General features: G+C 43.6%; 1 protein-coding gene across 4 annotated transcripts in view; it reads right to left on the bottom strand.

Annotated features, from left to right (window-relative positions):
* Positions 1–27,950, bottom strand: part of GRB10 (growth factor receptor-bound protein 10) — a 191,792-nt gene that overhangs the window by 130,286 nt on the left and 33,556 nt on the right. The window contains exons 1-2 of one of the 4 annotated variants that reach the window (XM_012002091.1): positions 7,256–7,462; positions 6,369–6,391 (exon numbers count right to left, since the gene is read on the bottom strand). The exons of 2 other annotated variants lie outside the window; for them this stretch is intronic. Coding sequence is in view for 1 of the 2 variants with exons in the window: in XM_012002088.1 (XP_011857478.1) it covers positions 12,685–12,735 (51 nt within the window). In the remaining variant the exon portion in view is untranslated. Of the gene's footprint in view, positions 1–6,368; positions 6,392–7,255; positions 7,463–12,684; positions 12,782–27,950 lie in introns of those variants that run through there. One more of the 4 variants, XM_012002088.1, reaches the window with a different exon arrangement.

Here is a 27,950-nt window from a genome sequence, read left to right as displayed (position 1 = left end):
ACAGAAGTTGCACAGCACCCAAATCCTGCGCAGGAAATTGTCGCAATAAATATCCTCTTTGTCCAGGTGCCAGAAAGGAAAGAAATGCCCTGCTTCATTGAAAAGTTTCATAAATCGTTCACATGAACGCCACATACAGTATTTGCCATATTCAAACCATTTTAACACAGTAAAGGTATCCAACCATGAAACTGTTTTAAACTTTCCTGGAGAATACACTAGTCCCCCGCTTATCCTGGTTTTACTTTCTGTAGCTTCAGTTACCCACAGTCAACTGTGGTCCAAAAATATTAAATGGACAATTCCAGAAATAAATAATTGATCAGTTTCACACTGTGCGGAGAAGCATGATGAGATCCGGCCCCGACCCACTTTGTCCTGCCCAGGATGTGACTCCTCCCTCTGTCCACAAGATCCACGCTGCAGGCGCTGCCTGCCCACGAGTCACAGAGGAGCCGTTGCGATGATCATCAGATCAACTGCCGCGGATCACAGGGCTTGAATTCAAGTAGCCCTTACTATACTGAATAACAGCTCCAAAGTGAAGAGGAACGATGCTGGCCATTTGATTATGCCAAAGAGAAGCCCTAATGTGCTTTAAGTGCAAAGGTAAAAGTTGTCAATACTAAAAAAAAAAAATCATATGCTACACTTGCTAAGATTTATAGTAAAAGCCAATTTTCTATTCATCAAATTGAGAAAAAGGAAAAAGAAATGTAAGCTAGTTTTGCTATCACATCTCAAACTGCAGAAGTTCCGGTCACAGTGAGTATAAATGCTTAGTAAAAATGGAAAAGGCATTAAATTTATAGGCAAAAGACATGAAAACAAAAGTGTTCTGACTGACGGTATTTGGGTTCGGTACTATCTCAGATTTCAAGCATTCACTGGGGGTCTTAGAACGCATCCCTCAGCATAAGTGGGGACCGCTCTAGAGAAATCGCTACAGGCTGCTCAACTGAATGCAAAGCCACCCTCTTCTTTCCTGAGGCGGGAGTCAGCCTGGGCTCCGGCACCCACTCTGCGATTCACAGTTCGTGTTTCTTTGCCCCAGAAGAACACCTATAGGGACACACAGGAGGGAGTGAAGTTCTCCACGTAGCCACCAGAACCCACTGCCAAACCCCTGCCCCAGCATCAAACAGCATAATGCCCACGCCGGGAAACAGGGCACGATCCCTCACGTGGGCCTGGGAGCAGGCAACAGAGAGCGTATTGCTGGAACTGGGCACATGTGACAGTCAACAGGATGCTGTTCATAATTGCAGCAGAGCACAGGTGTGAAATCAGGATGACGCCAGCCTCCCTGGAGGACCTGCTGCCTCTCCTGCAAGGAAGGAACACTCAACCTGAGACTAGGGAAAAGCCAGTCTCGCAAATGTCTGAGGACAAGTGCACTTGGGCCAAGGGCAAGGTCAGCATGCACCTGCGGGCGTGCGAGGAGCACAGGTCGCTGACCGGCAGAACATGGTGAGGAGGTGAGAGGGGCCAAGAGGTGAGATGGGTGAAAAATGGCTGCTTCATGCAGGAGGGTGTGGGCCAAGGGGAAGACACGACCACAGCCAATCATTCAGCAGACACAGAAACCCCCCAGCACATCCAATGACAGGTAGGTACTTTCATATCACCAGCACCCAGCAAGTACCTAACATGTTCATACTGATGCACATTTAGGGAATGCTCAGTGAGTTTGAGGGCGGCATCCAAAGCCAGGTGGCCCCCACCCAGGCCACTCATGACAAAGTGAGCCCACCCCACCTGCTACCACCTTCTTGCTCTGCCGGCCCAAGCCCCCGCCTGTTAGCTCTTGTCTCGGCCCCTCGTAGGGCTCTGCAGCTTGAGAACTAGGTGTTCTGACCTGGGCTGGGGATGAGGTCCCACCTCACCGTGTCACCCATTGCCCCCATTCCCCACTGGGGAGGGGCCAACCAGAAGGGTGATAGGTCTCTACTCTGTCCTCAACCAGGATCTGGGGTGGCTGAGGATGGGGGAGGACAGAGGACAGCATGAGGACGGGTCAGGCAGAGGGAGGCCCAGGACTGGATGCAGGAATGCAAAGGAGAGAAGGCTGCATGGGGGTGTGGCAGGGACTGCTGCAGGAGGGGAAGGTGTCCGGCTGAAGTCCAAGGAAATGGCCCAGGCAAAGAAACGGAAGGAGAAGACAGCATGGGAGCAGGGAGGAGGGAGCAGAGCAGTTCAGTATTACTGGTGGCAAAGGAGAGCCCAGGCTGCTGGTAGGAAGGGTCAGGCCAAAGACAGGCTGAGGAGGCTGACCCAGTCACTACGCTACCTCCTGGGCCCTACTCTCCTGTCTCCCCTGTACCCCCAAGGCAGGGGGTACCAGGGGTCCAGCAGCTCCCAGCTTCACAGGCTGTCCCCCACCAGCTGAGACTCGAACCCTTAATCTGCACCATGCCACAGCCCCTCTTGCCCTGCCCACCCTCATGCCCACTCAGGAGGCCAAGGACTGGCCAAAAACTTACATTCAAGCACTTCCTGCAAGGGTCATTCCAATATCCAGAGCGGCTTCCTAAGGCGATAGAAAGGTCCCCTGGAAGGCCCCAGGGCAACCTCGCCTGGCACCAAAGAAGGGTCAGGGCAAATACTTCGGCTGGCAGGGACAGAGCAGCTCCGAGAGCATCTGCAGCCCCATGCACCTACAGCAAGGTGGGAAATTCCACGTGTTCGAAGATTTCAAAGCCACAGAAAGCACATTCCCATCTGCCAGGAGAACACAGTTGATGAGGGGATATGGGCAGCAATAGCTTCAAAGCCCCACAACAATGACTCAAGAAACGGGAGTCCAGGGTGAGGAGGTGACAGAACCAGCGATGTGAGCCAGGGCGACAGGGCCCAGGGTGACTGGATGATGGGGGATGGGCTATGGGGGAGAACACCAGGGTGACAAGGTGACAGAGTGATGGGGTGCAGTGACAGGGTACCATCCCCTCTCCCTCCCTGACATTACTTATACCTGGCCTCCAAACACACAGCTTGTTCTCCATAAAGCCTCTCCTCAGAAGCTGCCCTCAATGTCCTCCTTGGGTAGGGTTATTTTTAATCCCATTTCACCCATTTTAGGTAAAGACAGCACTCTGAGGATTAAGTTGTTTCTCTAGGTGCCCCGGCACTCACCCCTCATACTGCACAAGCTAGAAAGGCCACATTCATGCCTTAGAAAGCTGAAAAAATCCATATAAGTACCCTGCAAATGCCAAGAACCTGACCTCAAAGACTAATTTGCATGGAATTATCACCTCCACAATGTTGACAAATAAAAATACATTTATACAAAACATGTACCCTACAACTTAAAGTATAATAATAATAAATAAATTAAAAAAAATAAAAAAAATAAAAAAAAAAAAAAAATTTACCTTTTTTTTAGTGAAGTTCTGAAGGGACAAGTAAAGCAAAATATAAGTTTATAGCTATTTTTTCACAATACCAAATAGCTTTTTTTTTTCTTTAGAAAAAGAGAAACGTTGCAATGAAGCAACGACGTCCTTGGCAGTGAAGGACTCAAATTCCATCTTTCTGTCCACAGAGGGGTCAGGTGTTCCCTCTTTAGAGTCATTAAACTACAGGTACAATTCTCCTTCCTCTATTACTTGGGTACGTCCTTTAAGCCCCGGCTATGTCATATGCACTTTTGTATTCCCAGAATGGGCAACCACTAAGAAACTGCCAATCATTTCCTCACTGTCCAAAGAACAAAATGTTCTAATGTTGTTTGGTTCCATCTTACAACTAAGCTGTTGTTTGGTTCCATCTTACAACTAAGCTGGGTTTCAGTTGAGGTCTAGAAATGTAGGATGAACCCCTCAGCCAGTACCCCAGAGCCTGCTAAACCAGAGTCTGGGGGTAAAGGAAAAAGAGGAAGGGGTCTTCAGGGATCCAGCCCCTTGGATCCCAGGAGCAAAGACCCTGTTCAGGGTTCCAGTAAAGTGCCCCTGGTCAACTGGGAATTCCTAAGGCCCCACTTGTTGGACAGGCATTGGAGGCTCTCATTTCATAACAGTGGGAATACAACTGTCAGTCTCACATGCCTGAAGCAGTACTGGGATTCAAACCCAGAGCCTGCATGCCTCCTGGGCTGGTTCACCTCCTGCTGGCCACGTGGCCTCCCACAATGGTACAGACTCTTGATGGAGCCAAGACTAGAACAGCTGCTCGAGGCAAACAGACACAGGAAGGTGAGAGCTACAGAGGTACACACAGGCACCCTCCAACCTTCACGCCCTTGCACAGTGGCAAGGAGCTGGTTAAGGACGGTCAGCAAAAGCACAGCGGAGTCACATCAGGCCTGTCGGGAAGAGTGGACAACACAGTGGGAAGGCACAGATGCTGTCCCCCATGATCTGCCACCGGCTGGAGGCAGTGGACTCGCATGTTCCAGCAGCGCCTGAGGAGATCTCACTATGCACAAATGACACACCGAGGCCACAAAGGGCCATAAACGCAAAGCTTCAACTTTGCAAACTGGAGCTGCCAAGGACAGAAAAACCACAGGCATGATTGTGATATCCTGAGATAGCCAAGACTAGTACTTCCAGAGCCATCTGCGGGGAAGAAGCAGTTTTTGCTGTCCCTATCAACCTGTCAAGCACGGACACTTCACAAGTCACAATAGCAATGAATTGCTAGAAAGTAAAATAAAACAAAAATACGATACACACCCACATTTTTATTCCTAAATTCAACATTCAAATTGCTATAAAATCTCTAAACACATTTTCTCTATATCTCTACTTATCATGGACTGGAAATGAACACGACCTGGGACACAGCAGTGGGTGCATGAAAAGACCTTCCTTCAAAAAAGTCAACATTGCGTTACAACGAGGGATGGGAGGATGTGTCCTGAAGGGAGAGCGTGAGCCGCCCAGCTCTGAGCTGGTCAGTCTCATCTGAAGTGTTGATCAGTTCTAGTCCTTTCCCTTAAAGAGGGCTAGGCAAAACAGGAGAAAGGAAACAGGAAAAAGTGCCACAAACCCCAACAAAGGAAGGATGCCTGAAGGAGGCTGGGGGCTGGGTGAGTAATGACACATAACTTCAAATGCAGAGAGGCGGAAGTGATTTGCTCTGCGTTACTGACAAGGCCAGACGGGAGCACAGTCAATGTTACAGGAGGCCCATCTTCTGACCATAGATAAACAGGCTGTCCCTGAGGGTCATGAGTTTCCTTCTCTTTGGTAATCAAGTAATGTGACTCTGTGCAAAGAAAACAGTTGAATCAAGGATTCATGCTCCAACCAGGTACACCATGATGCCTTTCCAAGTCTGTGTGCACTTGATAACTGCCATCTCTCCTGGAAAAACACTCCCACAAGGTAGCCCTGCCTGCTGCCTCCTCTGCTGGTTACCTGCCTCCTGCCTACCTGCCTGCTGCCTGCACTGTCTGCTGTAATGGTGACTGATATGGTTTGGATTGGTATCCCTGCCCAAAATCTCATGTCCATCCCCAAGGTTGGAGGAGGAGTCTCGTGGCAGGTGACTGGATCGCCCTAGCAGGTGACTGGCAGGTGGGGGTTGCGGCAGAAGTCCCCCTTGCTATTGCATGACAGTAAGCTGTCATGATACCTGGTTGTTGGAAAGTGTGTAGCACCTCCCCTTTTGTGCTCTTTTCCTCCTGCTCCAGCCACATGAGACTTGCCGGCTTCCCCTTTGCTTCTGCCATGATTTTAAGTTTCCTGAGGGCTTCCAACCATGCTTCCTGTAGCCTGCGGAACTATGAGTCAATTAAACCTCTTTTCTTTATAAATTACCTAGTCCCAGATAGTTCTTTATAGCAGTGGGAGCGTGGAGGAATACAGTAACATGCAGACACAGCAGGTAAGTTGTGGTTTTTGTAGGTCTAATACAAACTTTGACACTTTACAACTGAAGAGGCAACTATCTGGTCTCATAAGTAGAAACAAACAAAAACAAAGACTTTGATAAGTGATTTCACAGTAGCTTCTGGGCAGATGGCAAAGGGAAAGATGATTACTAATACTGAACTTACATGGGATGAAAAATTAAAAGAACACAAATATTTCTGTGGGGATTTAACCCCCATGATAACTAGGAGGCAAACAGAAGTGGGACATAGGTATCCATGATTAGATATGTCCTTCTCAAAGGCAGCGCAAAGTCATAGACCAATAATGTGTTATGTTCCCCCACTGCTTATGAAATCTTACTAAAAAGATCATTAAGTAACTCTAGCGCCCCCAATCAATCAAAGAGATATCTGCACAGCCAAGCACACAGTGCCAAGGAAAAACCAGACAGTGCAATGGTTAACGACACAGGCTTCAGGCTTGACCCCGCAGGCCTGATCCCTGATCTATCCCATACAAGCTGTGTGACCTTGGGCAACTTACCAGTATCTGCAAGCCCTGGTTTCCTTGAAAAAAGAAATAGAAAAAATAACACATCCAGAGTACTTGCCACAGTACCAGAGAGAGGATAAAAATAACACATAGAGGCCGGGTGCGGTGGCTCACGCCTATAATCCCAGCCCTTTGGGAGGCAGAGATGGGCAGACTGCTTGAGGCCAGGAGTTCAAGACCAGCCTGGCCAACATGGTGAAACCCTGTCTCTGCTAAAAATACAAAAATTAGCTAGGTGTGGTGGTGCGTGCCTATAATTCCAGCTACTCGGGAGGCTGAGGCAGGACAGTCGCTTGAACCCGGGAGGTGAGGGTTGCAGTGAGCTGAGATCGCACCACTGCATTCCAGCCTAGGTGACAGAATGAGACTCTGTCTCAAAAAAAATGAAAAACAAAAATAATACATAGATAATATGTGATAAATACAGTTGTTTATATTATTCAAAAGAAAATCAGCCTTTAAGCCCATACTTAAGAGGATGATGATGTTTGAGAAGATAAAAAAAAGCGTTGAGAATAGATACATATTTATGTATCTTTATTTCCATTTATTTACTTATCTGTCATATTTCATTGATTGTAAGACACGCCCCACTCTCCATTTTAACATTTTAAAAATGCAAACATCTTACAATCAGCACACGTGACATATTTAGGGACAATACATCATAATCTTTATTTCAGCTGAAAAGCTGTTGTTAAAACTGACTTATGGCATTTCATGATCAAAGAAATTCAATAAGTGCAAAATTGCAGGATACAAATTCAATGTTTTATTACAATAATTCTGAGGAGGAGATTTTGGCATTTGGACAAAAACTTGTTCTCCTCAGTCTCACCAACATTAAACACACGCACACTTCACAGGGACGAACGTACCTCTGTTACTCAGTAGGAGAGATGGCCTTTTTCTGCTTTGATAATCTCATCTGTAAAGGGGAGAACATGAAGGTCCCCACCACGTAGGGTTGGCAGGAGAGAAAATCCAAGGAAAGTCCTCAGCATGATGACCAGCATATAGCAAAAACCTCAGTTTTCTCATCTATAAAATAGGTATCATGAAGGTACCCAATTCACAGAGTTGGTGGAAGGCTGAAGACAAGGCAAGTACACAGGAAGTGCTGAATCTTTTCCCCACTGGCAGCCTCTGAGTGGTCAGCTTACAGGCTGCTGAATATGTAAGTTTTAACAGTTCTAGCAGGAAATGACATAGGGTGGGGGATTCATCACACTCCCCTCTACTTGTCTACACAAAGCACACTACTGACAGCATCCCAGGCCACCGCAGCCATGGGCGGTTGTTGCAGCTGTCTGTCTTCCTCCAGGGCTGGGAGCTCCCTGCAGGGTTGGAAAGTGTGTAGTACCTCCCCTTTTGTGCTCTTTTCCTGCTGCTCCAGCCACATGAGACTTGACATCTTGATCACCTGGTACCCTAATACTCAGCCATGGTCTGCCAATCAACTGTTCATAAAATGGTAAGTGAATAAACAAATTAGTGAAAGTTACTTAGAACATTTAAAAATAGAGTTTTCAACTGATTCTGTAAGTTACAGAAAGTATAAACTATTTACTAATATGTAATTAACTACCTAGGATTTAAATAAAAGCCAGTAAACAGCAATTAGACAAATCAATGAGTATTCTCCCAAACCAAACGCCATCTATTTGTTAGAAGTGAATATTCAGGTGATTTTAAAGACTTTAAAAGATTATAATCTCAAATTTACATAGGTATCACACAAATCACTTTAAAAAAAAACTTACATTCTTAAAAATAATTCTACACTCTTAAAAAAAAAATCAGATACCAGCTCACCCAAATAGTGGCTCACATTTAGCAGGGTCTTTTGTGTGCTAAGCACAATGCCAAAGGCTTTATGTAAGTGTCCTCCAATTCTCACAATGATGCTGAAAATGTAAGAAATGTGGAGAATTTAAACACCGTGCTCAGAGCCATGCAAGGGAACAGTAGTCAACATACTGCCTGTTTTACTTTACAAAATATCTCCATAATATAGCTGCCATTCCTAAGTTCAGAATCATAACCTTAAATTACTCGGAAAACCATTTTAGGTAAATGTCCTATCAGCTGGAACAGTCAAACAAAATTTAAAGAGAGACATTTCAAATGATCTTCGTAACTTCCCACCTCAAGGGTTAAGAGTGGCAGGTACTATCAACAAATTTCTTAAAGAAAGTGTAGTCTAATAAAATGTCCCCTAGCCAAAGGATGGGGGGTGTAGTTTTTAAAAACGAAAAACTATAGAATCACTCTTTCACTAATAATAATAATAATAATAACAACAGTGGCAGACTTTGGGAATGGCATTCATTTCCAGGAACTGAGCCCAGATCAACTCTTAGAGATGATGTCATCTTTTAGCTCCTCCACGCACTGCCAAAAGATTAAGGAATCTGGGGCACCCAACAGAAAAATCCAAAGCTGTACATGATCAGCAGATAAAGTCTCATCTGAGGACTGTTTCAAACCCAGAAAATGGGGAGGAGATGAGCTGATACAAGGAGGCCCCCTTGAGCCTCTGTCCATTCAAAAAGGTTCATTCTAGCATTCAGTGTCCCAGAAAAAATTTTTTTCTGTGAAGGGTCAAACACTACCCAACTCTGCCGATGGGGCTTGGAAGCAGCCATAGACGATACAAAAACCAACAGCCAAGTTCCAATAAAACTTTATTTTATTTTTTGAGACCGATTCTTGCTCTGTCGCCCAGGCTGGAATGCAGTGGCGAGATCTTGGCTCACTGCAACGTCAACCTCCTGGGTTCAAGCGATTCTCCTGCCTCTGCTTCCTGAGTAGCTGAGACAACAGGCGTGTGCCATCACGCCTGGCTAATTTTTGTATTTTCAATAGAGAAGGGGTTTCCCCATGTTGGCGAAGCTGGTCTCGAACTCCTGGCCTCAAGTGGTCCACCCGCTCTGCCTCCCAAAGTGCTGGGATTACAGGCGTGAGCCACCACGACCAGCCTCCAATAAAACTTTATTTGCAAAAGGAGGTTGCAGTTCATCAAGCCCTGCACTGAAAGAGCAGGTTCCCCACCTGAAGGTTCAGGGACACAGCACTGAAACGGAACCACAACACACACCTTGCGGCGTCCTGGGGCTGGACGACGTGTATGTGCACTAACATTGTTGCTCATATCTCCACCAAAAGCCGAGGCTCTGAAGGGCAGGATGGCAAGGTGAGTTTCTAAGACTGCTGATTTCTAAGCATGATTGTTTCTAATACAGAAATCAGGAAACTACGAAAATAAAAATATTGCTTTTGGAAATTCAACAGTAAATTTAATCACCTCTATAAAATTCACACGCAAGTGTTTCATTTCTAATGCTCAGTTCAACTTTGTGTACAGACGTTTGTAGCCAAGCGCATTTTACTTCCTATTTTGCATTTTTCTGAAAGATAATAAATGTTGCTTTTATTTACCATAACTTTTGTCATAGGTGCATAATCCCTTCTTCAAAAGCCTGGAGGCTAGACATGGTTAAGAATTCAGAGTTTCTGGGAAGGGAGAACAATAACACAGTGTCCACGTCAATGAACACAGATGTGCAAGGCCTAGAGGGAGCCCCATAAACCCCATCCCACTTCCGGGGCAGACCCCGTGGTCGGCAAAGCTCTGGACAGACCACACTGGACTCTGCCGCAGCATAAGAAGAAACTTCTTGCGTCAGACTTTTTGATTTTAAAGTTGCAGACAATGAGCTACAGGACCCTACTAACAGAGCCCCCCCAAAGACCAAGGCAGCCGGCCCTCTCTCTCCCATTGTCCCATTTTATTTGCTTCAGAATTAGTATCATTATTCACAACTATCTCACTTGCCAGTTGTTCCATGTCTGTCTCCTCCACTGGGATGCAGGAGCCCCAAAGATCTGTCTGCTGAGCTCAAAGCTGGCTCCCTAGCCCAAAACATGTGCCTGGCACCTGGCTGGTGCTCTACCCAGATCCAAAGAATTAAAGATCACAGCCCTTGACTCAGCTTCTAAAGGATGACCAGGCGCTGGGTAATTTAGACATATTTCCTCTAATCCCCACCACAACCCGGATACCATTAACCCTTTTCTACCAAAACTTCTGTATGGAAACTGCGGTAGGGAAAGTTGCAGGATTTCTCCAAGGTCAGAGAATTATGATGTGTCACGTTCTAAAGGAAAAACTTAAGTCTTAAAAGTGAAGTGGGTCATCCCCAACCTTGCCAGAACCCCTCGCCAACTGCTGCCCTCCAACAGCAGGATGATTAAATGCATACAATAATTTTGGTGCTTAATATGCATATTTTAAAAAATCACATCAGTGACTCACGGACTGAACCACCTATCTAACCCAAGCCACTGCTGCAAGTGAACAGCTAGAATTAGAAAATTATTTGTATGCTGAAGGTTTTAAGAATAAATTTTTCTCTATAAAACTCTGGAGATTTATCTAATTATTATTATACAATCGCAGATTGCTCAAGACTGGAACCCATTGTAAATCACCCCGCATTCTGAGAAATTCTGGAACTGTCATCTTATTTTCCAGGAACAAGGGACATATGCTGCCAAGTCTTGCTGTTAGATTTTTTAAAGAGTAAGACAGTGCTTTCAAATGGCCCTGAGAGGCACTGAGTATTTCCCCAAAACATGACAGCACATGGCAGGGGATGTCCACCCTTCCTTCCTGGCTTCCTGGCTCCAGGAAAGCAGCCTGGGGCATCGGTGACTACAAACACCTAACAAGGCCATCAAGGGAGGAACTGACTCAGCTTGCACATCTGCCACTTCTGTAGGTACCAGCAGGAAACTGGAAATGCCAGGAAGGGAGGGGAAGCTGACAGAACTTCTGTGCCATTATCTGGCCCCAAAAGCGTATTCTATACCCAGCCGAGGACAGCACTACTAAAGTGACCTCAGAGAGCCTTTCCCTTGGGGATATTGTTCTTTGAGCTCACTGATTGCACTCTCTTGGGACTGAGTAGGAAGCAGCAGGCAGGGGTGAGGGGTGCAGTCGGGCCTGGACAACTAGCTGACGCTAACTGGCCACACGAGAACTGGACTCGTGACCCGTGGGTGCAGCACAGAGCTATAATCAATGGGGGGAGGCAACCACAGCCTCTTAAAGAACAAGAAAACAATTATGCAGAGGCAGAGGCAGATGCCTTTTGCAAAGCTCACAAACTACACAGACCCAGGGGTCACCACTAAACTTCACAGTTCGCCAAGGTTTTAATCCTCTTTTCTGGCTTGTAACCAATTTTGGCTTTGTGTCACATTCGATGATTAGAATGAATGGTATTCCTAATCTTCGGCCTTTCTTCGAAGGTTTGTTTCACTTAGATACCAAAAAAAAAAAAAAAAAAAATGTTCAAAGGCATCTTTTTGCAGCCATAATGCTGTAGGCAATTTCTCATCACAGTAGCTAAAAAGAGACTTCACAGACTAAGAGAGAAAATAACAAGTTCAAAGAAGTGCAAAAACCTGACCAAAGCCAGAGCATATGAAAGGACTTCCAAACCTAGGACTGCTCCAGCCGAAAAGTCACAGGTCTGGGAGAGATGGTGTAAGTACTTCCAATGACAAAAGCACGAGTAAGGATGAATCAGGACTCGCGAATTAAATCTAAAGAACCAAAGACCATCCCCTAAAAATGAATCCATCTACACCGCCAAGTGCAATTCAAATAAAATCTGTTTCAGAAGATGAAGGGAAGTTGGAGATGAAACTGTTCTGGCAGCCCATGAAGAAAAGCCAGAGAAAGTGAAGGAACAGAAATGAACTTGTTCTCCCACAAAATTCCACCTGGGGCTCTCAGGAAAGGAAAGAGCCAATCTGTGGAGAGGACTCCCTCTAGAACACCTGTTAAGACACCAAGCCCTTTCTCCTTCCCACTCCCTCATGCCATGAGCACATGACTCCAGGTGAGTGTCCTGACATCCACCATCACTGCAGAACCTGTCATCAGGAGTGTCTGGCCCAACCCAGGAGGTGAAAAACACAGTGCCTGCTTCATTCCAAACATGGAAGCCTGGATCTCAGTGGGCAACTCTGTACTACAACCAAACTCTTTTAGAAAAGGACGCAGAGTCAAACAGGAATATGACCGCGCTATCTTACAAGGCAAAGCAAGACACAGAAGACTGAGGCAGAAAGGGCAGTGGGTCTCTGCATCATGGGACTTGTCACCAGCCCCTGTTCCAGCGTGTCCTGGTGACCTGAGAGTGACAGAAACGATCCATGGCTGCTGCCAACATGTGTGCCCTGGCCCTCGACCAGCACCATCGGGCCAGGATCAGATATACGTGCTCGCCCATACCTGGTAGTACGGATGGTGCAAAAAGGAATCTGGGCAGCCAGCTAAAGCCATGGGTTCCTTCTGCCTTCTTCAAATTACATTTACTGCGCAGCAGCACCTGGAATAAAGACAGACTGTGAGAAGCCAAGCCAGAAAAAAAAAAAATCCACTACTTATGGCTGGTTCAAGTGTGACGTGTCTGAATGGGCAGCTCTTGGCCTTAGCTTGTAGGTTCAGTAAGGACACTTGCTCGGGGCGCCAGTTTTTTGCTGACATGCAGAGATGGTCCCCAACTATGGGGCCTTGAGAGATCATCTGTGAGGTCAAAAGTCTGTGGGGTAGAAGGGTGCCCAGAGTGGTGAGGGTGACATCAGATCCTCTAAATTTAACTCACACATTCCCAGCACTCCTCTGCACTGCCTCACCCTTCTTCCCTATAGCATCTATTAACATCCTGCAAACTGCATCATGCTTTCACAAATAGGGATTCAGACAAATTCCAAAGAAGCCCGGAAGGGGTTATGTGTGTGTTCGGGGCCAGGACCACGGAACATTTGCGTGAACACTAGCTCCACCAGCCATAGAACAAGTCGGAATTCTCAGTGGACATTCAACCCAACAAACTCATTACACACTCTCCCCTGCAGGCCACGGCACCTAGTACCGAATAAAATGAGGGATATTAATTCTAACAATCAGAATAACAACAACAAAAATCAAGACAAGACCCTGTTATGGGATGCACTGTATCCTCCCAAAGTTCCTAAGCTGTAGCCCTAACCCCTAGTACCTCAGAATGTGACTGCATTTGGAAACAGGGTCTTTAAACAGGTCATTAAGTTAAAATAAGATGATCAGGGTGGGCTCTAATCCAATACAAGCAGTGTTTTTATAAGAAGAGAATATTAGAACACAGACTTGTACAGAGAGAAGACCATGTCAGGACACCTTGAGAAAAAGAACATCTGCAAGCCAAGGAGACAGGCCTCAGGAGAAACCAAATCGGCCGATACCTTGATCATGGACTTCCAGTATCCAGGACTGAGGGAAAATGATTTCTGCTGTTTAAGTCCCTTTGCCCCCTCCTCAGTCTGTGGCACTTTGTTACGACAGTCTTACTAAACTAACACAAACCCAAAATATAAAATCACTACGAAATTCTCATCACAGCGAAAAGGAACAGAAGCATCCCAGATCTGTGAAATTTACTACCAACCATGTTTTCTGCAAGAGTTTCTCTAGAATCCCCCAAATCACCAAAGAATGGTCCCAGAACACTTTGCTGGGGCTGAAAGGAACCGGTCGAGAGCAGTGGAAGTACTGGCACGATGAAGGCAACACGTCCACGACCTGGCTCAGATGTCCCCAACCTACTGAGTGAGAACTGTGGCCAGGATCCACCCTTTGCCTCTGCCACAACCAGCAGCCCCAAGGCCTCAGCCTTTCCCAGTTCGCAGTCCTCGGGGTAGCTGGTGTTACACGTCAATAGCCCAGGCTCTAATTTCCAGTCACTTAGCCAAACACTAGTCTGGCTGTTGCCATGAAGGTATTCTGTAGGAGTGGTTAATGTCTACAATCACTCGGCTTAGAGGAAATGACCCTTAACAGAGACATTACCCAATCCACAGAAGGCCTTGGGAGCAAACACTGAGATTTCCTAGAGAAACAAGAATTTAGCTTAAAGACTGCAGCAAACTCCTGTGTGAATTTCCAGTCCGCCTGCTCTGCAGATTTCAGACTTGCAAGTTCCTTAAAATAAATCGTTTTATTTATTGAATACATATGAATATAAATATTTATATATTTAAATATATATATATTTATTTTCATACACATATAGGTGTGGGTTCACTGTACAGGCCATCACCCCTAGCCCTCCATGTGGACCAGTGCCCCAAATCATTTGCTGCCAGATCGCAGGACCACGCCTGGGTGTCTCACGCGGGCAGCCAGGCGGCCTCTGCCTCCCACACCAGCAAACACAGTCTTGTGCATCTCCTCACTCTGTACCTCACCCCACCACCTCCCATGTCCTAGCCCCATCTCTGAAAACTCCTTCTGCCTTCTCCCCTACCTGCAGGGACCTGTTTCTCTCCCCTTCGCCCACATCTCTGAGGGCCTGGGAGAGGAAGGAGTGTCCTCTTGGCCACTTTGCCCGCTGGGTGACGGTTCTGCCGCATCCCACCAGGCTGCCCACGCGCCACACGCCTCCCTGCTGTGGTCATCTCCCAGTCTCCCAGCTCACCCGTGCAGACCCACTGGCCCTGACTATTACACCTTCTGAAATTCCTGGATGTGTTCAACATATTGAAATATGTTCTTATTTTCTCCCTGAAGTTTCAAACTTAATGTGTGTTAAGACTGTCAAAAATATCACTTAATATGCCAGTTTTATTACCTAAATATCACCTTTGTAAGTATTTGCCAAAGGAGATTGCTTCTCAGCCAGGAAAATGTGTGTCCCATAAGCCCAGTGGAACAGTTTCCTCGGGACAAGGAAACTATAGTTAGATACAGTAAGAGGGCTGGACTATCTCTGGTCTCTAATAAAATGTAACCAATCCACAGCTAACATTATGCTTAATGATGAAAGATGAAAAACTTATCCGCTGAGATCAGGAATAAGACAAGGACGCCAACTTTCACCGCTTCTATTTAACATAGTATTAGAAGTCCTAGCCAGAGCACTGAGACAAGAAAAAGAAATAAAAGCCATCCAAACTGAAAAGGAGGAACTAAAATCATCAAGTTCAGAGATGATATATGACATCTTATATGTAAAAACCATAAATATTCCATAATAAAAAACTATCAGAGCTAGTAAATAAGTTCAACAAAAAGGTACAGGATACAAAGTGAACAGGAAAACCATTTGTGTTTATAAATTAGGAACAATCCAATAGATACTTAAGAAAACAATTCCATTTACAATAGCATCAAAAATAACAAAATACTTAGAAATACATGTAATCAAAGAGGTGAACTACTTGTACACTGAAAACTAAAACATTGCTAAAAGAATAAAGACATAAATAAACGGTAAGACATGCTGTGTTGGAGGAACTAATATTGTTAAGATGAAATACTACCTAAAGCAATCTACAGATTCAATGCAATCCCTATCAATATCCTACTGGCATTTTTTTTGCAGAAACAGAGCTGAGGGTTTGTGAAGGGCTGATCCTGTAAAGTTCTGCAAGCAAGCTGACTAAGACTTAAAGGGGATGATTCAGGTTTTTCTGTCGGTTGAACATTAAAATGAAAGCACACAGATGCAGGGCCAGAATGTGGGCCCATATGTCTGAATAACAGGGTTTCCTTAAAAAAATTGATCTGCTATTCAATGAAAAATTGTAAAGAGCTCTAAAAAGTTTATGAAACTCCTACCTTGTGGTCAAACTAATAAAAACTAATAAAAACTAATTAAAACTAGATAAATTTATAAAATGCTATTAAAAAGTAGCTTTAGCATTAAAGATGCACTAATACAAACATGAAATTTGGTTTTCTCTTTTGAAAAAGATTTTATATAATATTGTGACAATGAAAGATTTTTTGTTTGCCTTTTGAGTAAACTACACGGGGAAAAAAAAAACTGGAAGAGAAAGAACAAAAAACAAAAGAAAAAGCCATCCTAAAATTCATATGGCTTCTCAAGGGACCTGAACAGCCAAAACAATCTTGAAAAAGAACAACACAGAGAACTCACATTTCCTGATTTCAAAACTTACTAACGGCTGGGCATGGTCGCTCACGCCTGTAAACCTAGCACTTGGGAGACCGAAGCAGGCGGATCACTTGAGGTCAAGAGTTCAAAATCAGCCTGGTCAACATGGTGAAACCTCATCTCTACTAAAACTACAAAAATAAGCCAGGTGTGGTGGTACGTGCCTGTAATCCCAGCTACTTGGGAGCCTGAGGCAGGAGAATTTCTTGAACCTGGGAGGTGGAGGTTGCAGCGGGCCAGAGATTGCGCCACTGTACTCCAGCCTGGGCAACAGAGCCAAACGTCATCTCACAAAACAAAACAAAACAAAACAAAACAAAACAAAACAAAACAAACAATAACAAAAGAACTTACTACCAGGCTACAGTGATCAAAACAGTCTGGTAATAACATAAGAACTAACATACACCAAAGGAATAAAACAGAGAGCCCAGAAATAAATCCTCACATATATGATCCACTGATTTTTAATAAGGATGCCAAGACCATTCGCTGAGGAAAAGACAGTCTTTTCAACAAATGAATGGTTCTGGAGGCTGAGTGTGGTGCCTCACGCCTGTAATCCCCACACTTTGGGAGGCAGAGACAGGTGGATTGCTTGAGCCCAGGAGTTTGAGAACAGCCTGAACAACATGGTGAAACACCGCCTCTAAAAAAATTAGCCAGGCATGGTCATGTGCACTGTAGTCCCAGCTAATTGGGAGGCTGAGGCAGGAGGATCAATTAAGCCCAGGGATTGAAGATGCAGTGAGCTGTGATAACGCCACTACACTCCAGCCAGGGCAACAGTGAGACTGTTTCAAAAAACTAAAAATAAAATAACACATTTTTTTTCAACGGTCCTAGGAAAACTGGACATCAGCATGCAACAAAATGAAGCTGGACTCTACACATACACCATAAGCAAAAAGTAACTCAAAATGTATGAAAGACCTAAACGTAAGAGCTAAAACTATAAAACTCTTAGAAGTAAAGACAGGGAAAAATCTTGAAGACATTAAATATGACAATGATTTCTCAGATACGACACCAAAGGTGCAGGCAAAAGAAAAAATAAACTGGGCTTCACCAAAATTCAAAATGTTTGTGCATCAAAGGACGCTATCAAAAGATTGTAAAGATGACACATAGAATAGGAAAAAATACTTATGAAGCATTTATCTGATAAGGGATTAAAACCCAGAATATATAAATGATACGGTTTGGCTCTGTCCCCACCCAAATCTCATGTTGAACTGTAATCTCCAGCGTTGGAGAGGGGGCCTGATGGGAGATGACTGGATCACGGGGGCGGTTTTTAATGGCGTAACGCCATCCCCCTAGTGCTATCTCATGATAAAGTTCTCATGGGATCTGACTGTTTAAAAAAGTGTGTAGTACCTCTCTCTTCACTCTTTCTCCTGCTCCAGCCACGTAAGATGAACCTCCTTCCTCTTCCACCATGAGTCTAAGTTCCCTGAGGCCTCCCCAGCCATGCTTCCTGTATAGCCTGCGAAACTGTGAGTCAATTAAACCTCTCTTCTTTATAAGTTACCTAGTCTCAGGTAGTTCTTTATAGTAATATAAGAATAGACTAGGCACGGCGTGGTGGCTCACACCTGTAATCCCAACACTTCGGGAGGCCAAGGCAGGCGGATCACCTGAGGTCAGGAGTTCAAGATCAGCCTGGCCAACATGGTGAAACCCCATCTCTACTAAATATATAAAAATTAGCCAGGCATGGAGGCGGGCATCTGTAATCCCAGCTACTCAGGAGGCTGAAGCAGGAGAATCGCTTGAACCCAGAGACGGAGGTTGCAGTGAGCCGAGATGCCATTGCACTCCAGCCAGGGCGACAAGAGCAAAACTCGATCTCAAAAACAAAAACAAAAACAAAAACAAAAACAGACAACTACAATAAAGAATGTCTACAACTCAACAACAAAAACCATAAGCAATCTAATTTAAACAGGCATAAAGGGCTTGAATAGACATTTCTCCAAAGAAGATATACAAATGGCTATAAAGCACATGAAAGGTCCTCAACATCACTAGTCATTGCAGAAATGCAAATCAGAACTGCAACAAGATACCACCTGACACCCATTAGGATGACTGATATAAAAAATAATAACCACAAGTATTGGTGAGGATGTGGAGAAACTGGAACCCCTGAGCCCTGCTGGTTGGCATGCAAAATGGTGTTGCTGCGGTTGAAAACAATATGGTGATTCCTCAAAAATATTAAACATAGAATTAACGTATGATCCACTTCTAAGCATATAATAGCAAGTCCACTTCTAAGCATATAATACAAACTAATCAAAAGCAGAGGCTCAGGTACTTCTACACCCACGTTCATAGCAGCATTCTTCACAATAGCCAAAAGGTGGAAGCAACCCAAGTGTCTACTGAATTAATGGATAATTCATCAATAGACAAACAAAATGTGGTATATACATACCTGGAATGTTAAGGGACACGGTCTCCCTCTGTCACTCAGGCTGGAGAGCAGTGGTGTGATCAAAGCTCGCTGCAGCCTCAAATTCATGGGCTCAAGCAATCCTTAGCCTCCCAGGCAGCTGGGACTTACGGGACCAGAGGAGTTCACCACCATGCCCAGCTAAAAAGCTCACTTCTGAACATCCTACAGTTATACAACTGCATAATCTACTGTGGTACTGTAAAGAGTTCAGATTCTAAATCATCAGCTGATTTATCAAAATATGTGATTCACATTCACAGATAACGAGGAATAGTTTTATAAGCCAGTAGATAGATAGCAACTTTATGTCTATAATAACTAATGACTTTCTCATTAACCGTTGTCAGATGATTAAGAAATTGTATCAATATCTGTTGTCTTTTTGCTTCCCTTGATTAAAAGGGCCTACTAACAAGTTTGGCTTGCTGTGTTAGTTTCACATTGTCCTTTTAATGTTGAAGGTTAAACCCTCCTTTGCAAGATTACTATTATAAATAATGCATAAAAATCTGTTTATTTTAATTAATGAAAATGTAAATAATCTTCATGATAAAGCTTAAACTTCTTTATTAGACTATAGTTCAGAAAAATCGTTCAGGCAGAGTCAAAAGTTTACTCATTCTAAAGTCAACATTTTTCTTAACAATGCCAATATTTGCACTTCTGGTTCCAGCAGCTGAAGTTGAAGGTCTTTGTTTTTCTGATTATATGGGTTGTTTTTTGTTTTTCCACGTTAGGGCAACTTGTACTAGTTAAATTAAAATGATACAATTGTCATAAACTTGAAAAATGTTGCACCCAATAACACTTTCTCTGAAAAGTACACTGGGTGTTCCTAACTGAAATCTAGAGTCTGGCAGACTGTAGATGATACTCTTAAGCCCTCACCTCACAGTTAATTGCAAATTATGTTTACGTTGATTTAAACTGTAGAGCGTTCACCCTCCCAACTGAAAAGACAGTCAAATGGACATCTTCTAATGCAATGCCAGTAAGCAGGTGACCAAATGACACATCCGTGACCAATCCATGCTCACCCTGTCTATCCCGCATGGCAAATGGCTTATCACACATGGCAACATGCTAAGTGCATGCTAAGAACCCATACAATCCACTCTCATATTTCCTTTTCTGTTCTATTGTATTTATTAAAAACGCTTTTCATGACCTACTAACTTGATTTCCAGACCTGATAACAGGTTGAAACCCACAGTTTGAAAATAGGGCAGGGCTGTGTTTGGGCTTGTGGTCAACATCGGGGTCACCAACTTCAGTTGGAGGGCCCGCTCCTTCATGTTCCCTTCCACGCCAGCCCCTTCACACCCAAGTGCTGCCCAGGGCACAGAGAGGCTGGCGCACTGGCCTTGCCCTTTCTATTCTTTCTTCAACCCTCAGTCCTCACTCCTCTCTTCCCTGGCTCAGGAGAACCAGAAACGTTCCCAGCAAACACCACAGCTCTTATGCCACCTCTTCCTGTGACTCCCTCTCTTAGAAAACACAGCTCATCTGCTTAAAGGAACCTAGCCAGCCCGGGAAGTGCGTGAGGCTGGAGGGAAAGTCATGTGACTGCGCCACACGAATCCTTTGTTATTTAGCCACAAATCTAAAATGTGCATTTAACACTACTAGAACATTCTATGGCATTCCTTAGGAAATCTACATTGAACGTGTTTTTCAGACTTTCTCCTCTCTTCCCCAGAATGCTGGCCCCCACTTGCAAGACACTCAGATGACAGTCATGTGTCTGCCACACCTGACCCATTCAAGTGGCACGCCATTCTAGCTCATTGCCCTGGTGTATCTTCTCCATGGCAACAACCACTTCCTGACAGCTTCACTTTTGAGACAGTCACAAACCCCATCTTGTTCAAGAACTCAGTCTTGTTCCCTGCTATACCCAGAACAGCACATAGTAAGAGGGACCCATGAAAGATTTGCTAATAAGGGTAAGTTGTATAATTAATGATGATCAGGTTAAATAATAAAATTCAATTTAAAATTTTAGAAAGACGTTTTGAATCTTAAATCATCGTAGAGTTGTTTTTTAAAAAGCTATACCTTCCATAAAAGCCAGAGGATCCTACTCTTTATTAAGAAAAATATAATTGAATAATGTTCATGGTATATTAAAATAATCACATGTAGAATGGAAAACAATATTTACATTCTAAGCCATAATTAAAACATAAAAAGAAACTAATAATTCTTTAAACATCAAAGAGAAAATAGATGAAGATACATTTATTCAAAACCCAAACAATTTGCAACACAAGAGAGAAGACATAGCGATAAATGTCAGTCATCCAATTCTCCTTTTCAAAATAATAGTCAAAACTATTCTGATGAAAAAAAAAAAAATACCCAAGGCAAATAGAAAAGCTTTAAAAAGGGAGCTAGAAAAGAAAAAGACAGAATGGGCAGATATAAAAACCAAACACAATGCAAACAAAATAAAAGCAATGGTAGCAATGATAGCCCAGGGTCACTCGAGGCAAAGAAATAATAATCCAAATATTAAAAAGCATTGATAAAAGCATAACTGATAATGAATAAAAACAGTAGTAGGCCTTTATCCTCCAAACAGCAAAATATCAAAATACATAGATCTAAAATTAGAAGCAAGTTTAATAAAAAGTTTACACTTCGATAAAAAACTTACATTAAAAACAAAAACTATGAGATTCTCAAGGAGAAAATGAGGAAAACTAGTTGTTGCAGATGTCCTATATAATAAACACACAGGTTTACTATATAGGACAAAGAAATAAAATTGGAATAATGGGTAATGAGAAGGCATTAATTGATATTTGTGAAAAACAGGCATTTGCAAATATTTATAAACATCTGCAAAATTTTTATTTTTAAAAAATACTAAACCACAAAGAAAAGTAGTGCATTTTACAAAAATGCAAAGCTCTCTGGAGTTACAGAACACACGGCCCCAGTGAAAAACCTGTTACACGCTGCCTCCTCCCAGCCTGCATGCAGCTACAGACAGGACTCCAAATGTCCAGCACTGAGACAGGGACCGTAGGCCAGTGTGCCAAGGGGATCCATGCTACAGCCAAATACAAGAAAACCAGAAATTAGTAACATGTGTTTAAAAAAAAAAAAAAGAAAAAAAAAAACAACTAAGGCACTTGAAAATTAAAAACAAGCTCTGGCCTAAATAAATGGTTCAAGGAGGAAATAAAGATACAATACAGTCCTAGACAATTAGGACAATGCACACCCCCATGTGTCAAGACAAATAAAGTGAAGCAAGAGAAATAAAAGAAGAAAAACTCATACCATGAGACACTTGCATCTTTTATAACGACAAAATAAATGAACACCAACCCATCCATCTTGAACCAGAAAGAGGGAAATACAGTCAAAAACAAATCGGAAAGCAAAGCATGACAAAATTTATTAAAATCCAAGAAATATAATAAACGACAAATCTCTTAAATGTATAGTCAAGAAAAACATACAAAATTTCAAACAATGAAATACAATGATTTTTAATCATACAGTAATTTTATGCACACCAGTAAAGACACAAATTTTGAACATTACTGAAATGTTAATTTTTACCAAAAAAAGTACATACCCAAATCAGAACCAACTAAAGTAAAAACACTTAAAATATAAACAGTGAAGATGAAATTGAGTAAAACCCAACTCCACCCAGCTACCAATATAAAGAAAGTGAATGGACTTGGATGGAAGAACGAATCAATGACCATAATTTGTCAAGGGAAGGAAAGAAAGATTCCGAAGCACCAGTTAGTAGCAGGCATTTGGCTCAGGGCTTTTTATGTATTTTTCTATGTGTAAACACACACACACACACACACACACACACACACACACACACACACCCCACAGCATCCATTCCCACTGATCACAACGGGAAAATGAAGTGCTGAGATGAAGGCCCAAGGGCTGGTGATGGGACTCAATGAAGGAGACGGAGCTCAGTCCAGGAGTCCATGCTCTTAACCAGGATCCTACAGTCCTAGGGTTTTCAAACGATGGTCCCTGGACATCCAGCATGGGCATCACCCGGAGGCTTGTTAACATACAAATTTTGGAGCCCAGACCCTGACCTACTAAACCAGAAACTCAGTGGAGGGGGTGGGGTCCCATAACATGTGTTTCCGCAAGCCCTTGGGTGATTCTACTGCTGACCTAGCCCCAACTACTGGACTGCACATTACATCACTAGAGGGAGAGGGGAAGACTCCGCATGCCCAGGCTGCATCCCAGACCAAGGAAAATGAATCTCAGGATGGGGAGGGGTGGGGGGCAATACTGTTATAAGCTCCTCAGGTGTTTCCAAAGATAAGCACCACCACTCATCTCTTTTCTGTAAATTACTGTTCATTCCTATGATGTTTGCAGGGGGAAAATATTGGGGGAAAAATTGAGTAACGCTTCGAAGAATCATATCCTACTTCCTGGGGGCTGGGAAGGGGGAACCTGCTGCTACTATGCCGCTTGAAGTAAAAACTATACTTGGTTCCTCAAAATGCCCTAACTGAATCCTAAGTACTAGATCCCTAACTAAAAGCTGCGCCTGTTCTGCTTCCTGTCTTTAAAAAAAAAAAAAAAAAAAAAAACTCTTGGGTTTTTGGTCTATGCAAATACGAAGAATGCCTTTTAGAACACCAATTTCCGCTTTTCTTCCACAATGCATTGATGGCAGAAGGGGTAGAAGGCACAGATTCAAGAGCTATTTTAATTATCTGAAGCAAAGCATGACCTCATTGCTTCCAACTGCACATTATTAGGTACAAGGGTCTATATGTGACCACAGGTATGAGGATGACCTTTGATTTTTTATTCTCAGCAGTTTGAAAAAGACTTGTGTGGCATATTCTATTCAAGCATCTACAGTTCCTTCCACTTCAGTAGTCTGGTCAGCCTCCCGATAGAAAAGAGTAGATTTTTTAAAACAATACATGATCTTGAATCTGTTTCAATGGCTTTGAAATGTAAGTGCAGGTCAGAGCACGCAGCTCTGCTAAGCACAGTGCCACTTTACGGTGGCCACATCCCTACTGTCATTTGTGGGAAGCATCAAGTCCCCTCAACAAACCTGTGCAGAGACACTAGCACCATCCCCACTCAACCGATGAGAAAAAAATCCAGGTAACTTGGCCAGCAGTCACTCCTGCTGCACAGCTGCATAGTTAATATTGAGATCTGCTCTCCGCAAATCCAGAGCCCGAGTCCTGAAGGACAGCACAGAACCCCAACAGCGAGATCCTACTCAGGAGAACCAGGAGAGGCCGACACCAGAAACTAACTTTCACTTTCTAGGCACCCTCACCACTAGCACTGGTGTCTGAGAGAAGGTCTTCCCTTTTGCCCTGCTGTGGTCCACACACAGACACGAAGGCCCAGGGCAGGACTGTTAATGCAGTGATCCAACTGATTTGAGACCCAGAAAGTCAAGAGAAAACCTGAGCAAAGGTAACCACAGAAAACAGCCTAGGCTATCCACAGGCAGAAGGTCCTCGAATCCCTCCACCCTAAAAGCCTCATCAGAGGAAAACACTAGTCTTTTAGTCCTGAAAAGAGGAGGGGTGAGGAAGGCCACCTCCACACGCAGCCTTCTCAAGCCGCATTCACCGAGAGTGGATACCCCCGCTCTGTGGTAGGCGTACGCAGAGAAGAGGAACTCACGTGCGCAAAGAAGTCTAGACACACCGTGGAACAGGTCAGAGTACTGCCTCAATCGTACAGATGAGGACGCAGGCGCTGCAACACCACGACCACAGGACCTCATGGAAAAGAACAGAAACCACATGGAACCATCACAGGCCAGCAGGCTGGAGTCAAAGAAAAGGACAGCAGGGAGGGAGCAGTATCAGGTGCTACAGAGATCAAAGCATCCTATCTTTATGCACCCCGAGAAAATTGCTGTGGAGAAGGATGGGGAGAGAAGAATAAACATTACGCAGCTGAGCACTGAACAAGGTAAGAGTTGGAGCACCAACACCCCATGCAGCTGAAAGTTCATGTATATGATTTTACTCCCCAAAAACTTACCTATTAATGACCTACTGCTGACCAGAAGCTTTATCAATAATATGAAGTCATTAACACACATTTTGTATGTCATACATGTATTACATACCATATTCTTAGAATAAAGTAAGCTCTTTGGGAGCACTTCCAGCTTCACTAGTATGGATCCTCTGTGTTATTCAAAGTTTACGGTATTGCATTAAACATGAAAAATACATAAGACCCACGAGAGGTCACTTTTTAATGCAATGAGCAATTTACTGGGAAGGGAGCTTCTCACATGGAGATGATTAGCATCACATGGCATTTTAAGTGTATACTTGTAACATTTGAGCTCACAGCAACAGTGGAATTATCACAGTAGTACAGTAATTATTTCATGACTATGAAATTAAGTGCAGCATGTACTACAGTTAATTCTATGCAGTGATGATTTCATACTGCACCTTCATGGTTTTTTTTACATTTCTGTCAACAAATGGTTCCATGTATGGTCTGTGTTTGTGTAAGTTTTGACAAACTTTAACTTTTTTATAATGGATTTGTATATATTTTACAGTAACAGCCGAGTCTTCTACATATATTCTATGCATTCATGACATAACCTTTTCTTAATTTTTTTTGGTATTTCTAGGCTATGTTGTAAGATTTTTCAAACTGTTGCAAATCTCCAAAAAATTTTCTAGTAATTACTGAAAAAAACTTCACATATAAATAGACTCACACAGTTCAAATCCATGTTGTTCAAGGGTCAACTGTAATTTTAAATTTGTAATGCATATTACTTAAATGTAGATTTAAAATTGAGTTCCTTTTAAAAGAACTTATTTTTCTCTGATATATTAATATTTTTCTAAATTTATTAAAGATTTGTTTCTACCTTTGGAATCCTTGATACTTGAATTTTACAAATTCTTACAAATTACTGAATGCCTTTGGCTGTCTTCCAAGGAATAGATCTTTGTACATTTAAACTATAAAAAGAGAAACAAAAATTAAGAGACCAAATCAATTAAGACAAAGGGGAACGATTACCATGACAACACATTACCAACTACACCCCCCACTGGTCCAGAAGCACCGTCTTCCTTTGGGAATAAAGTCAATAGGAAGGAAAAGCAAAACCACTCAGATGTGTCTTTGCTACCTAAAAATACTGAATTTCATCACTGTTGGGAAAATGGCTAGAACTTTATCCGAAAAACAAAAGATGCTCTATAAAACAGCCCTTGGATTTAAACACTTTATAAACTAAATGCGCTCCAAAGTCATTCCAATCAACACTAGATGGTAAACCACTTTTCCCTATAATAAAACCCAAATAACTCATAGAAGACGTCTTTTCACCTAAAGAAAACTTTTTAAAGGCCTCAAAAAATTAATCACACTTTCTAGATGCTAAAGTAGTTAATCACACTTTCTAGATGCTAAGGTAAGCTCTCTGGTTAAATCAGGAAATACTGAAGATAGTGGCATCAGATCTTAACCTCATTCTTTTGGCAAATCTTGAACAAGGCCTGTGATTCGCTCTCTTCCCCATCAGGCCTGAGAGTCCAGTATCTGAGCTGTAAGGACACTGTCCTGGGTGCCGCTGAGAGTGGGACATGGCAGTGTGAAACCATACAAGCTCCAGAGGAAGCCTGGTTTCTTCCAAGGAAGAGATAAGCTGTACAGATGGTTCCCAACTTGACAATGATTCAACTCAGGATTTTTCGTCTTATGATGGGTTGATGAGGATGTAACCCCATTTTTAGTTGAGAATCTCCTTACAACTTACCACTGGGTTATAGTTTCTACTGAAGGCTTGTCGATTTTGCACCATCAAAAAGCCAAAAACACAAATCATTATTAGATCAAAAAATTAAAATTAAAAGAGTCAAACCGTCATTAAATCAGGCACCATCTACCGTGTTGCCAGCGCTGAATGCGTTTTCAACTTACGACATTTGTGTCTTATGATGGGTCTTTCAGGACGGAACCCTGTAAACCAAGGAGCGATTTTTCTTTTATACCTAAGACTGGGACTCTAATGAAACAAGGGTAGAGTGGGCACCCTCTGGTGACACTGCCAGACCTAGGAACTGTGTGGACTTCTGTGAGGGCCTTTTCTCAGCAGCACCAAAGAAGATAATGGCAATCACCAAAAACACTACCTGCAGACCATCCCTGCTGTGCTGCAAATCTTCATTCACCCTCAGCTACTCACTTTCTCCACAAAAGAGGCTTTCTGTCTACTGCCCTAAACCTCCTGCCCCAAACCTCCTGCCCCCACCCTTTCCAGTGCAGCATCCCCAAACCCCTTCCTGCAGAACACCCCTATCACTTCAGGGCCTGCACACCACCCAGTCTCTGCCCGCCGGGCCTCCAGTCCCCAAGGCTCCCCTGGCCTGTCCCTGCGTGAGCCATTCTGTGCTCTCGCCTCCATTCATGACCTCTTCCTGCCCATGTCCTCCCTCCCTTGGGCCCATGAACATTTCTGTGCATTTCCACTTCAGGAGGGAAGGAAGGGAGGGAGCAAAGGGACGTTTCTCTTAACCATGTCCTCCTCTAGCTCTAGTGCTTTCTCTCTCTGCATCCCTCTGCAAGTGTTGACAAAGCATGTTTGAAACCCACTGCCTCGCACCCCTCGAATCAGCAGTCTCTCCGAAGCCCCAGTTTCTGCAGCGAAATTCTCTCGAAACTTATTTGAAGCATCAAGAGTTTCCCTCACGGTCTCTTCTCACTCTCACCCTCATGGTCGCTGTTGGTGGGTACTACAATGAGGAAGCCAGGCTAAGGAGAGACACGCGACTTATCCCTGAGCCATGAACCCAGACACAGTAGTTGAACTTGGCCTGGGGCTGGGATTCCTGCTTTTGAGGAGGAAATCCGCAAAGCACAGCCAGTCCCCACTGTTCCCTCCAAATCCACAAACCAGAAGGCTCTTACAGTCAAACAAGTTCAGGTTTTCTATGAAGTCAAATGTTTTCCTTTCTTCCAGGGCTTCTTTGAGCCTTTAATCTAGCAAGGCAGCTCTCAAGAGGAAAAGTGGGGTGAAGCATTTTCAAAGATGGTTTTACCCTCTCTCCAACCCTTTGG

Source organism: Mandrillus leucophaeus, unplaced genomic scaffold (assembly GCF_000951045.1).
Source record: "Mandrillus leucophaeus isolate KB7577 unplaced genomic scaffold, Mleu.le_1.0 Scaffold678, whole genome shotgun sequence".
In the NCBI taxonomy this organism is placed as follows: Eukaryota; Metazoa; Chordata; class Mammalia; order Primates; family Cercopithecidae; genus Mandrillus; species Mandrillus leucophaeus.
The sequence above is the reverse complement of the archived record's forward strand: the minus strand, read 5'-3'. Positions and strand labels throughout refer to the sequence as shown.